The 13,475-nt window shown below is 37.9% G+C and overlaps 1 protein-coding gene across 1 annotated transcript in view; it reads left to right on the forward strand.

Annotated features, from left to right (window-relative positions):
- CWC27 (CWC27 spliceosome associated cyclophilin) overlaps positions 1–13,118 on the forward strand; it is a 192,422-nt gene extending 179,304 nt beyond the window's left edge. The window contains exon 14 of the mRNA XM_077897982.1: positions 12,505–13,118. Coding sequence (XP_077754108.1) covers positions 12,505–12,667 — 163 coding nt within the window. The 3' untranslated portion in view covers positions 12,668–13,118. The remainder of the gene's footprint in view (positions 1–12,504) is intronic.
- The last annotated feature ends 357 nt before the right edge of the window (positions 13,119–13,475 follow it).

The raw sequence follows: 13,475 nt of genomic DNA on the forward strand, positions 1-13,475 counted from the left end.
GCAGGGAGCCCGATATGAGGCTCCATCCCAGGACCCTGAGTTCATGACCTGAGCCAAAAGCAGATACCTAACCAACTGAGCCACCCAAGTGCCCCCAAAACATGTATTTTTAAATTAAGAAAACACAACCTATTTTACAGCTAATAGATAGGTATACTATGTGTCTAGAATGCTTAATTTTTAACAAAAACCAAATTATCTCAAAATTAATCATGAACCTAACATCCAAATAAAAATATCAGCTGAAGGAGGAAGAAAAATATGCATGCAAAAATAGCCAAGAATTTTTTAAATAAAAAGAGTAGGAAAGTATAACTTCTCACTCCTTAGGTATAGGCTATGCATAGTAAGTTCCCTCCAAAGAGTACAACATGGAAAGCAGCGCAGGGAATATAACTTTAAGGGTGGAGAAAAGTGACAAGCACTCAGTACAGTGATCAAAGTCAACATCAGCATCATTAATCACGTCAATAGCATTTACCCTGTATATAATGTAATGAAAATTGCACTTTACACTGTGGTCTTTCTCCCAATAGCCCATAAGCCCACTCTGATCATGAGAAAAACATCAGATAACTTTCAGTAATGTAGGCATCCTTCAGAATACCCAACCAGTATGCCTCTTAACTGTCAAAGTGATCAAAACAAGGAAATTCTGAGAAATCACCATAGGCTAAGAAGAGCCTAAGGAGACATGACAACTAAACGTAATGTGATACCCTGAGCGGGATCCTGGAACAGAAGAAGGGAAGTTAGGTGAAAGCTAAATGTATTAGTCTCCTAGGGCTACCATAACAAAATACCACAGACTAGTGGCTTAAACAATACAAATTTATTTTCTCATAGGTTTAGAGGCTAGAAGTCGAAGATGAAAGTGTCAGCAGGGTTGATTTCTAGTGAGACCTCTTTCCTTGGCTCACAGTTAGCCACATTGTTATCACATGGCATGTGCTCCTAGTGGTTCTTCCTCTTCTTTTAAGGATACTAGTGCTCTTTGGATTAAGGCACACCTTCTGGAGCTTATGGAATCCTTTTTTAAACTGAGGTATAATTAACATATAAAATACTAGTTTTAGGGATCCCTGGGTGGCTTAGCGGTTTGGCGCCTGCCTTTGGCCCAAGGTGTGATCCTGGAGTCCCCAGATCGAGTCCCACATTGGGCTCCCTGCATGGAGCCTGCTTCTCCCTCTGCCTGTGTCTCTGCCAAACTCTCTCTCTCTCTGTCTTTCATGAATAAATAAAATCTTTAAAAAAAAAATAAAATAAAATACTAGTTTCAGATGTGCAATGTAATTATTCAATGTTTGCATGTATTGCCAAATGACATTTTTATCTTAAATACTTCCGTAAAGGCCATATTTTCAAATGCAGTCATGTCAGGAGTTAGGTCTTCAACTTATAAATTTGGGGGAACAAAATTTAGTCCATAACACTAAGGAAACATAAATAAACTATGGATTTAATAATAAGATATCAATATTGGTTCATTAAGTGTAACAAATGTACCATACTAACATGAGAAAATAATAATAGGGAAAATTGGTTTGGGAGTATAAGGGAACTGTCTGTACTATTTTTCTGTAAATCTAAACCTCTTGAAAAAAATCTATTTTAAAAAATAAATTTTGAGAAATGTTTTTTAAGAGTAAGAAGGTAATGGTCTTTCCTAGTCAAATGCCAAAATTATGATAATTAAATCAGTGGGATGGGATACTGTATAGAATGGATTATTCTAGAAAAGTTGGAACAATGAGGTAGTCACTTGGAAAAAATAATTAAGTTAGAACTGTATCTAGCCACATAAATAAAAAAAAAATCTAAATTGATAAAAGATTAACAAATGAAAAAGAGAACTGTGAAAGTGCTGTTGAAAACATAGGTGGATATTTACATGGTATTGTGTAGAAAGACTTAACCATGACTTTAAAGACCACAAAGGAAGAGGCTGCTCACAATGACTATATAAAAAATTCTAAAGTTCTATATGGATGGGAGGAAAGATGGATGGAGGGAGGAAGAAAGGAGATAGGTAAGTAAAACTCAACAAAAAAATTAAAAGGACACCTAGTTGTTCCAATTTCATTTCTAGAATAATACACCCTATACGGTATCCCATTCCACTGATTTTATTATCATAATTTTGGCATCTGGGAAAGATAAAAATTAAAGGACAAATGACAAATTAGCAAAGGTATTTGCAATGTATGTAATGAGTATAGGCTTATATTCTTAATATAGTAAAAGTTCTCGCAAATCCATAAGGAAAGGATAAATATCACATTCTTTTCAATGGGTAAAGGATGCACACACATATCACAGAAGAAATACAGATAGCCAAAAACCTGGGGAAAAGGAGAAAACAAAAGCTATTAAAGCAAACTAAGGCATTCTGCCAATGAGACTGTAAATTGATAAATCTTCTCTGGAGTGAAGTTAGACCATTTGTATGAAATACCTTAAAAATGTACAAATCTTTGTCCTAAGAATTCTACTTCTGGGAATATATCCTAAGCATTAGTAAAGATTCTCTGTTACAAATGATAGAAATATCTTAAACAAAACTGGGGTATTTATTAGCATGGAAAGCTTAGAGCGTAGAGCTAGGGCATGAGTAAATCAGCGAACTCAACCAGTGTCAGGAATCGCTCCTTTCTGTCTCCTGGCTCTATCTTTCTCTCAACTGGCCTCATCCATAAGCCAGCTTCGCCTAGGGGGTGGCAAAGATGACCTTCAGAACCTCTAGGATTATGTTACGGTTACGGTCAACCCAGTAGTTCCAGGAAAAGATCTTGAACCAGTTTTGTTTGGCCTTTTCAAATTCAAATGCCCATGCCCTGATATAATCACTGGTTATTCCTGGCAGACCTATTCCATGTGTCCCCTTACTGGGAAACGGACAGGGGGTGTCATCCCACTCCAACAACATGGACTCAGAGTGGTGAGGGTCATTTCTGAAAGAAAAAGAATTATGCTACCAAAAGAAAGAATGTTGAACCAGCCTATCCTCCCCAAAATTTCTACAAATAAGAAAATTGTTAGCAGCATTTTGTTTATAAAGGTGAAAATTTGAACAAGCCTAAGAATCTTACAACACAGGGTTGTCTGTAAATTATCTGTAGGATCAAATACTAGACAGTTTTGTGGGGTTTTTTAGATTTCATTTATTTATTTGAGAAAGAGAGCTCGTGGACACATGAGCAGAGGGGAGGGGCAGAAGGAAAAGAAGAAACAGACAACCCGTTGAGCAGGGAGCCTGATGTGGGGCTTGATCCCAGGACCCTGACATCACTACTTGAGCCAAAGGCAGGCACTTAACCAACATCTGATTCTTTGAAATACATGTCTGCATACATATGTACACACAGAGGTATAGGAAAAGTATAGGAGGTCTTGTGCCTGTATGTTCACAGTAGTTATTGATGAGCTGTGGGATCACAGATCATTTTCTTTTTTCTTTTTTCTTCTAAGGATTGTGTTACTTTGGACAAAGAAAAAACACAAAACCAGTGAATATATGTGAATCGTGCTATGAAAGTTATAAAATTTCTATCATTCTTTGATTCTGTAAACAGTTTCTACTCTTCGAATGGCTTGTAGTCTAGTATAAACCGATATATTTTAAAATATACGTATAAGCTTCTAAAGTTAGGTGTGATCAAATAAGTTATGTGTGCATGATGGTGTACAGGGAAGCATCTGAAAAAGTCTACGCGGTGTAATAGGATGTTATAAAGGGATAACTTTATATAAGCACAGTTTGTATGTAGCACACACAAAATAAATTGAGATAGTAAGTGTTGGACTTACTGGAATCTCGTTCTAATTATGTGAGGTAGCTAGGGTGCATATCACCATCTCCTCTTCACAGATGAAGAAACAGGCCTGAAAAGCAACGTGACTTTCTTTCAGTAACATTTAGTGATTGAAGTACAACTCAAACCCAGGTCTTCAGCTGTGATGCACCATTTCATAGAAGTGTCAGGGAAACTCCAAAGGAAGAGCAGATCCTGAAACCCAGGGCAGTCAGAGATTTTTAGGATGAAATGGGAATTACCCTGGACTTTGAAAGGACAGGGGACACGGACCAGTGGGAAGAGGGTGGTAGGACATTCCAGAGAAGTGACATGGAAAGAGTATGCTGCAGGCCATCTATGATGATACAGAGCAGGGTGTGGTCCTGTCAAAGAATTAAATGTGGCAAAACTTGAAAACTGTTTTGCCTTGCTAAAATTTTTCTTTAAAAACAAAAGGGCTGTTTTTGCTTTTCAAATGCTAATCTCCTTTTCAGTCCTCCCCCTCAAAAAAACCTTCCATCAGATCATTTAAGTTTCTTATCTAAAGCCCTATAGAATGATAAGCTTAAATTATAACCAGAAGTAATTTAGTTGGGTTTCTTAGGAATTCTAATTTAACAGAGAAATGAGAAGCTGTCAACACAATATGCTAAAGACAAATTATGTGGATGACAAAGTTTCCCAAAGAATGGCAAGGCCTTTCAGCCCAAGTAGAGGGAGGCTGTCTGAGGACAGTACACGCGGTCCCCCCCCCCCCACATCCCTCAAAGACCAAGAGTACGAAAGACAAATGCTAATCATTAGGCAATTTAAGTGGCCAATTGAGGAAGAGAAGTGTTGGATTTTCATAGCATGAAGTTAGTAGTGGTGGAAATACTTCGTTTTAGCCTTTTCTATGGTCTTGTGGAGTTTGAGAGTTATTAACCTAGAAAACTCAAGGGTTTATAAACATAATGGCTAAATAATTTGGAATTATACATTAATACTATCAGGGAGAGGGGCACATGGGCGGCTCAGCAGTTGAGCATCTGCCTTTGGCTCAGGGCGTGATCCCAGAGTCCTGGAATCGAGTCTCACATCAGGCTCAGTCCCACATCAGGCTCACTTCGGGGAGCCTGCTTCTCCCTCTGCCTGTGTGTCTGCCTCTCTCCGTGTCTCTCATGAATAAATAGGTAAAATCTTTAAAAAAAAAAAAAAAAAAAAAAAACTATCAGGGAGAATGGTGAACAAAACCAGAATTCTAGCCAAAGATTTTTGAAGTGACTGGTAACCCAGAAACATTTATTTATTCATCAAAAATACATTGAGGGTATTTTTCTTGCCAAGCATTGGTGACTGGTGCTGGTATAAAGGCAAGTAAAACAAAGCCAACTAGAGTCTAGTGAGGGAGCCTAAACTAGAGAGATGTGCAGAAGGCCTAACACCACTGGAAGAAGAGGACAGTCCAGGAGAGGAATCAGGGACTGGCTCCCACAGGGGATGACACCTCAGCCAGCACAAGGGAGGAAGTGTATCACCGTAGAGAGCCAGTAAGCAGGCAGGAGAAAGCAGGTTTTGTTCAGGAAACCGCAAGTAATTCGGGATGTCTGGAGTATAATTGTGATCAGAGAAGGTGACACAGGAACTTGGAAGCAAAAGCCAAATTATAGAGAGGCCACATAAGAAATTTGGGTTTCATTCTATAGACAATGGGGAGCACTGAAGGATTTAAAACAGAAGAGTTCTCATGGCTAGATTTGCATCTTTGAAAAAAATATATAAATAATAGAAAAGACCTGGCTATCATCATCAACCACAAGGCACTCCTTAGCAATTAGATGCCTGACAGGAGACTGCCAGAGATCTACCCTTACAAAGTCAGGCCCTGGGCCCTTGGCTCTCCCACCCTGGGAACCTCCAGCTGAACAGGGTGTCCCAACCTAGCATCCTCATTTTAGGAAGTAAAAGAAGAAACGGAGACTGAGATCCTAGTGAGCAGTGATTAGAGGCAATAATGGGATAAAAATTTACAATGGAAACTAATTACTTTTTTTTTTTTTTTTTTAAACAAGTGTTCATCTAAAAAAGAGATACCTTTTCCCAAACAGCCTCCACACTGCTCAGGACATTTAGAACTTCTCTGGGAATAGTTTTAAAGGCCAGCCTGGGAGCCATGCTTGTCTCTTTATAGTTGCATTTTTTAAAATTTTTTATTCTAAAATGAATACTACCCAATCTGATTTTTTTATCCTGCTTACTCGGCTTAACACTGAATTAACTTTTTATTTATTCCTAAAGTCAAATCCATCTTCATGTTGGGAAAATTTCTTACCTCTGAAGACATTCGGTAGAGCCCCTCATCAACTGCTTACCAGCTACAAGTTTCTTGACCATGAGTCTCACAAGTTGCCTGCACAGTGGGGATGATGACATCTTTCCTGCCTGCCCCATACAGTTACTACTCTGAAGATCATAGCAGACACCACGGGAAAGCTTTTTGTAGAGTTGTGTCGGTGGATGCTCTTGTCACCTCACACTTTGCAGGCAATTCCAAAATGTGCACTTGTTCTGATGTCTTTGTGTTCATCTCCCTAACAGACTGTTCACCTTAGGATGGCAGGGTCTGGGTCATATTTGGTTTTGTATCCCTGGGGTCTGACACAGGCAGGGTCTCACACATAAAAAAATCCTCAGATATTTTCTGAGTGAATAACTGAATCTAGTTTCTTGCCTTATCTTCAAAGCACATATAATTAAAGGATAATACACTTGAAATTATTCAGTTAATGGACACAGAGTCCACTTAGGCTTCTTCAGGTATGTGAGTGGTTTGTCATTAGGAACTTGCTGTTTATCTCGGAAGGAGCCAGAACAAATGGCTCATGAAATAAATCAATGTGAAAATGTAAAGGTTCTTAAACTTTAGTTTTAACTTTAGTTTTTTAACTTTTAACAAAGTTAAGTGGTCTTAACTTTGGCTGTATTTTTAAATCACCAAGAAAAAATTTTAGTTACCAGTACTGGGGCCCCATCCCAGCACAATTAGATCCATACCTCTGGAGGTAGAAGCCTGGCATAGTTCTTAAAGCTACCCAAGTGATTCTAATGTGCAGCCTGTGTCTGGTGCAGGGCTCTAGGATCAGTCCGTGAGAAACTGCTTAAAAAATATATATCTATTAAGGGACACCTGCTTGGTTCCCTCGAGGTCGTGAGTTTAAGCCTATGTTGCACACAGAGTTTACTTAATAAAAAAATTAAAAAAGAAAAAAAAACACAGCCTATCTAGTTTTACATTAGGAACCACAGTCAGTGGAAAAGAACGCAAGGCACCGTCCCACCGCAGTCTATGAGGAGTGACAACTAGCCGCTAAGTGACAGGGGCACAGTGGCAAACAGCAGTCAGTTTGTGCTGAGCTATGAGAGGTCATGAAAGAAGGGGGGGCTTGTGCTGAGCCTGAGACTTCCTACAGAGCTATTAGACATTTTAAAGTTTATCACAGAAATAAAAGATATTCCCTGCCCACAAAAGGAGACCAAGTACTAGTTTAGCAAACCTGCAAGCACCAGCCAGCAGGCCTGGCCAGTACAAAGGACCTGGAGGCTTTGCCTTACAACACAAATCACCACTTTCGGCAGTGGGAATACAGCTGTGAACAAGATTCAAACCGTCTGGAATAACTGACAGTCTGTTCACAATTAAGTAAACAGCCAGTTTCAAAAGGGTAATTGATGAAAGAAACAAAATAAGGTTGGTGAGATAGGAAGATGCAGTTGCTAAGAGTTTTAAGGGTCTGGCTAAGGTAGTTCAGTCTAATCCAGCAGTCAATCATTTCTGGTCAAAGAAATGTCTAAGAAAGATCACTTAAGGGACACCTGGCTGGCTCATTCAATAGAGCCTGTGACTCTCAATCTCTGGGTTGTAAGTTCAAGCCCCATGTTGGGTGTGGAGTCTACTTAATTAAAAAAAAAAAAATTTAAGATTATTTTAGAACCTTTGGAGGATTAGAAGAAGGAGAAATAGTACACATGTAGAACTGAACACCTACAAAAATCTAAGGTGGGGTGGTAAGTTCCTAAATTGGAGAGAATTGGGAAGGAGTGGTCTATAGGATTTCCAAAGGAAAAAAAAAAAAAAAAAGAAAGAAAGAAAAAAAAAGAATTTCCAAAGAAAAAGATGGCTGTTTACATTAAATAAGCATAAATAATCTTAATGCATTTTAGAAACAAATTATTAATACTGGAATTCTGTATTGTACTATTTACTGTATGTTTGAGAATGAGTACCTCTCCTGTTTTCTATTAATATTAATTGTTGTTTCTTAATCTATTTCATGATTGTGGGAGAACTTTAAAAACTCAGTGTCGAATGAGTGAGTTTAGTCAAGGTCCAGGTCCTTTTTAAAGAATCAGTTGTTTACTTTCATTTATAATCTCCTACAATCCCATTTGAAAAAACAAAAAACAAAAAAAACTTTATTCTACCAAATAACCTCTATGAAAATGGTAAGCCTCCATATTTCTGTAACACACTAAAGTCAATGTTACTGAAGAATGGGAGCTTATGTAAATTTTTTTACTAATCAGAACTAAATATTTTTGCCTTCAAGTGAACAAGTCCTAAGATGATCACATGTAAATGATCAGTGTGCAATTAATTCCAAAAAATTAACTGCTCTTGTTGGGCCAGTTCCATGACCAGACACAGAGTGAATAGTATTGAGTTATTGGGACGTACAAAACTGTAAATGACCAGACCCTTATGTACTTGAGTTAAGGCTGTAGTATAAGTCTGCATGTGTATTCTCACAGGAGACTGTAAAATGTGGGCATGCTTTCAATTCGTGCAGTCTGTGATTTATGAAGGCACATAGGTCAGGAGTTTATTATGCTGAAAATCATAATAACTGTTTTGTTTTGCTGTTTAAAATGAAGTGACCAAAGCATGTTGAAAGATAAATGGGTGAACCATTTTGATTATGCTTTTATTTCTATTAAAGATTAAATATTATTGCTGAGTAACCAGCCATGCTAAGTATTATGATATTAAAGCTGAAGTAGTTTGTAAGCTGATAGCCCCTTCTTTCCTCTGGGTTTAGGTTTGTTATTAATCAAAATGTTGGACTTGTTTAGTGCAGTGGTGTATGAAACAAACAGTTGAAAAAGACAGCTACTTTAATTTACGGCTTTCTGCGTTTTTTCAAATTTGTAGGAAAATCTGTTTCTCTTTGTGGACTTTGTGCTGTTGTTCACATGTCTAGAGTTCATTTCTTATACCAGAGCCAGCTAAATCCAATAGTTGCAAGATTCTCTCATGGGAGAGAAAGGAAGAAGGTGCCTATAAGGTTTTAATTGACAGGTTCTGGTAAAGTCATTTTTGAAATGTGGACAGTCCCTAATAGAAATGGATATTACAAAAAAAAAAAATCCATCTGCATTTTTGGAGAGAGCAATAATTTTTGAAATAGAAAAATGTGTATATAGAAAGCTATTAATAAGTTAACTAAAGACAGTGGTTTTGTTTTTTACTATCAGTACAGGAGTATTAAATAAAATTGTTTTAAAGGGCATGTTTCAGGTACTTCCTGGTTTCAAGCTACTTACCTGGGTTAGGTATCTGCACAAGAATCATTTATTTGCTAAACGCTTACTGAAATGCAGTGCAAGGTCTGTACTCCCCACAATGTGTGATAAAGGACCTTTAAAAGGACATCCTGCCATCCTTCTAAACTTGTTCCTCAGGAGGAGAAATACAATTCCTAAAAAGTATACTTTGTGGGAAATGCAGGACAGATTATAAGAAGTGTCAAAGAAAAAGACCACCTCTCCTTTACCTGAAACAAAAGGTTTAATTTATTAAGTAAGGAAGAGTTATGCTTTTAGGCACAGTCTCTGAGCAAAGTGGGTTGCAAATCTGACACAGAGTTTTGGGGTCAGGGATTATTAGGGGTTATCAGCCTCAGGAGCCCCATTATGCACCAGAGGCTCTCGGTGATTGGCCAGCTTTCAGAAATGTTTACTCGACAGTCCACCACTGATTGGCCAACTGATTAGTTGGCTTTCAGAGGTGTGTTTACTGAACTGAGTTGTCACTGATCCTTTAGGCCTAGGCAAATCATCATTAATTGATTAAATCCAGTTTGAGTACGTTTCAAACCAGTTCTAGTAGTCCCTGGTTACCACGAATGTAGAACAATCCGCCTTTTTCTAGGAGTTGGGATTGTTTTATTTTCAGAAGCTAACACTGCAGGAAATTCAAAGTGTAAGAAAGTCACACTTGAGCAATCTATTTAAATAAGCAACAATCCTATGTTGTACTTCCTTGAATACCCTACATCCTCCTCCCACAAAGAATCTACAAATTTATCCTACTAAATTGTATGATTATCCATGATAAAATTGGTGCTATTTATTCTGTTATCATAAGCTTAATTCAGAGCTCTTTTTTCCATTTCTTCCATTAAATGTATCTTATCATTTTCAAAGAAGATAGAAACAATTTAAAGTGGAAATTTAGGAAGCAAAGGCCTCAATATCACCATTCTTGAAATTACCTGTCCAGCATGGTTTTTCCACTGTCATTGCTATGGTAAGGAGGTAACTATACTTGCTGATTTTCTTTTTCTGTTGTTTTGCTTCTATTTTTCTTTCCTTCTTTGTTCCTCCCTTTCCTTTTCCCTTTCTTTCCTTTTTTCCTTCTTTCTTTCTTTCCTTCCCTCCCTCCCTCCCTCCCTTCCTTCCTTTTGGATATAGTTGCCATACAATGTTACATTAGATTTAGGTGTACAACATAGTGATTCAAGTATCTATACCTTACACTATGCTCACCACAAGTGTGGCTGCCATCTGTCATCATGCAACACTATTACAATATTGACTATATTCCTTATGCTGTGCCTTTTATTCCCATGACCTATTCATTCCATAAGTGGAAGCCTGTACGTCCCATGCCCCTTTACCCATGTGGCCCATCCTCCCACCCCTCCCCCCCTCTTGGCAACCGTAAGTTTGTTCTCTGTATTTATAGGTCTGATTCTGTTTATTGATTTGTTTTGTTTTTTTAGATTCTACATCTAAGTGAAATAATACGGTATTTGTCATTGACTTATTTCAGTAAACATAACACCCTCTAGGTCCACCCATACGGTAAATGGCAAGATCTCATATGATGCCTTTTTCTGAATAAAGATACTCACTCAAGCAAAAGAAGTGTAAGGATTCAGCAGTTCTTACAGGTGACATGGCATGTTCACATTGAACATTAGTTATTGAAATTAGTTATGAAATTTAATGCAAATTACATATTAGTGATATAGAAATAAAGCACAAAAAGTATAGAAAATAAAGATAATAATAAAGTATAGAAATGTGAATGTGATTTACTTCATTTAGTAAGTTAAAGTAGACTCTAGGTCATCCATATAATAATATCACTTGTACTAACTGCAAGCTTTTCTGGGATAGAAGGGATGGGAATGATAGTTAAGGCTCAACTTGTTAGCCCTTGAGAACAGTAGCTACTGAATCCTTAGTAACTTCAGTATCATTAATACTATAACATTTTATTTGTCACCAAAATGTTTTCTTCAAAATCTGAATATATCCGTGAGAGTTTTTCACATAAGTAAGCTTCACTCAGCATTTCTGCTACTGCAGGGAAAAGGGATGGGGGACTTGTACCTACTGCCCAAATCCCTGCTTATTCAGGGAAAAAGAAATTAATGTAATATTTGGGTTTCATGTGAAAGTTACAGCGGGTGTATGGGGAGTGTTAATCCTATAGGCAATTTAGCCCTATCAGCTGTGATAAAAGTGTTGGGTATGCCCACTTTAAAAGTGCTTAAATAACAAGTGGGAAAAGCTTTAGTAGTTTTGTTTATATATCGAAACTGACTTTTCTCTTTCCAAATTCATTCAGTTGCTCTGAAATCTGGTCTTTGACTTCCCCATTTATTTCTGACACCTCCTAATGGGGGCAGAGCTAATCACTTACATATTTCCCTGCTGCTAAGGATAGCCAGCTTATGACCACTTAGGACTCAAGCACATGTTGATACCTTAAGACCAGTAAGCATTTGATAAAGTGGGAAAAGCAGGATGGTTAAATTTGTTGTAATCAACAGTAAGAGGAGGAAATTAGTCCATGGAGCTATGCCAAAGCTTAGTTTCCTTTTGCACAAAAAAAAAAAAAAAAAAATCATTTTTTGTTTTTAACCCTGCAGCTCCCCTGAAAAGGCAGTCATAACATCATTTGAACAAGAATTCTCTTAACACATTCCTGAATCTTGACCCCTTTAACTACTGAAAACAGAAAGATCAGATAGGGCTGGTTTATTGTCAGGAGTTCTGCTCTGCCGCCCTGCCCTCTCTGGCTAAGTGAGCCTGCTCTTTATTTAAAGGAAGCTGGCAAAATGTTCTCTGAGTTTAGGTGAAGGAACATTCTGCTACAATTCCTTTAACCTCCCATCAGGAAAGGACCTTCAAGTGAAGACTGAGGCAAAGAGACTCTTTACTAAAAAATACAAACCAACAGAACAAACTCCAGACACGTTTTTCAAATTTAAGTGTCTTCTGAGAAGGTGGTTTCCATGCGGTGTAAGCACCAATAAACAACAAGCGCATGTTGGTGTCCTGTACCCTATGGTGCGTTATGCCAAGGACAGTATAGTATAAAACGTCTACTTTCTGTTCTCCTGCCAAAATCACTGAACCATCCATCTCTCTCCCTCTTCAGGATGTCGCATGTACTTCAGTTTGAGGATAAAAGCAGAAAAGTGAAGGATGCAAGCATGCAAGATTCAGACACATTTGAAATCTATGATCCTCGGAATCCAGTGAATAAGAGAAGACGAGAAGAAAGCAAAAAGCTGATGAGAGAGAAAAAAGAGAGAAGATAAAATTACAGTAATGTTAACTAGAGCTAGCTAGAAACGTGCCTGCAACAAATGGCCTTGTAACAGCCATTGTTCCCAACAGCATCACTTAAGGGTGTGAAAAGAAGTATTTTCGAACCTGTTGTCTGGTTTTAAAAAACAATTATCTTGTTGTATAAATTGTGGAATGACTTTGGTTACTGGTACATGCTTCCCGCTCCCCCTCCATTTGACCTTTTATATTGCTAAATCTGAAAAAAGAGAACTTTCCTGCCAGTTTATATGTTTGTTAACTATTTGTAGACTGTGCCAACCTGTGTGTGTCTTTTTATCTTAAAATATGTGAAGGCTTTGTTAAGATTTTTTTATAAGAAGTCCTTGCTAGAAAGAATATTTAAGGGAAAGCTCCCCGGCATTCTGTTACCACAGTACTAAATTTGGAATATAATTTAAAAAAAAATTACATAAAGATTGATTTTGTTGTTGTGTTTTGGATATAAGCATCTAAAACTAGCCAAATCATTCTGACTCCGTAGCACCGGGCCTTAAAACTGGAGGGATTCCAAGGGGATATTCTCACCTGCATCTAAGCCAATGCCTGGGTTTGATGTAATCAAAACACTGAGATACTAAGTAACAGCAGCCAAGCTTCTGCACACCCTGGCCCGACACTGGCCACCTTGGCGTGACACTGGGCCACCTGTCCACACCGCTGCCCTTCTCAGCACAGCAAGAGCAGGAGCTCACTTAGGGGTCCCATTCTAGCAACAGAATTCATCGGTTTAGCCTTTGATGACGACCACTCATACTGGTTATTTAGTATATGTTATCT

The sequence above is a fragment of the Canis aureus genome, chromosome 5 (genome assembly GCF_053574225.1).
Source record: "Canis aureus isolate CA01 chromosome 5, VMU_Caureus_v.1.0, whole genome shotgun sequence".
Lineage (NCBI taxonomy): Eukaryota > Metazoa > Chordata > Mammalia > Carnivora > Canidae > Canis > Canis aureus.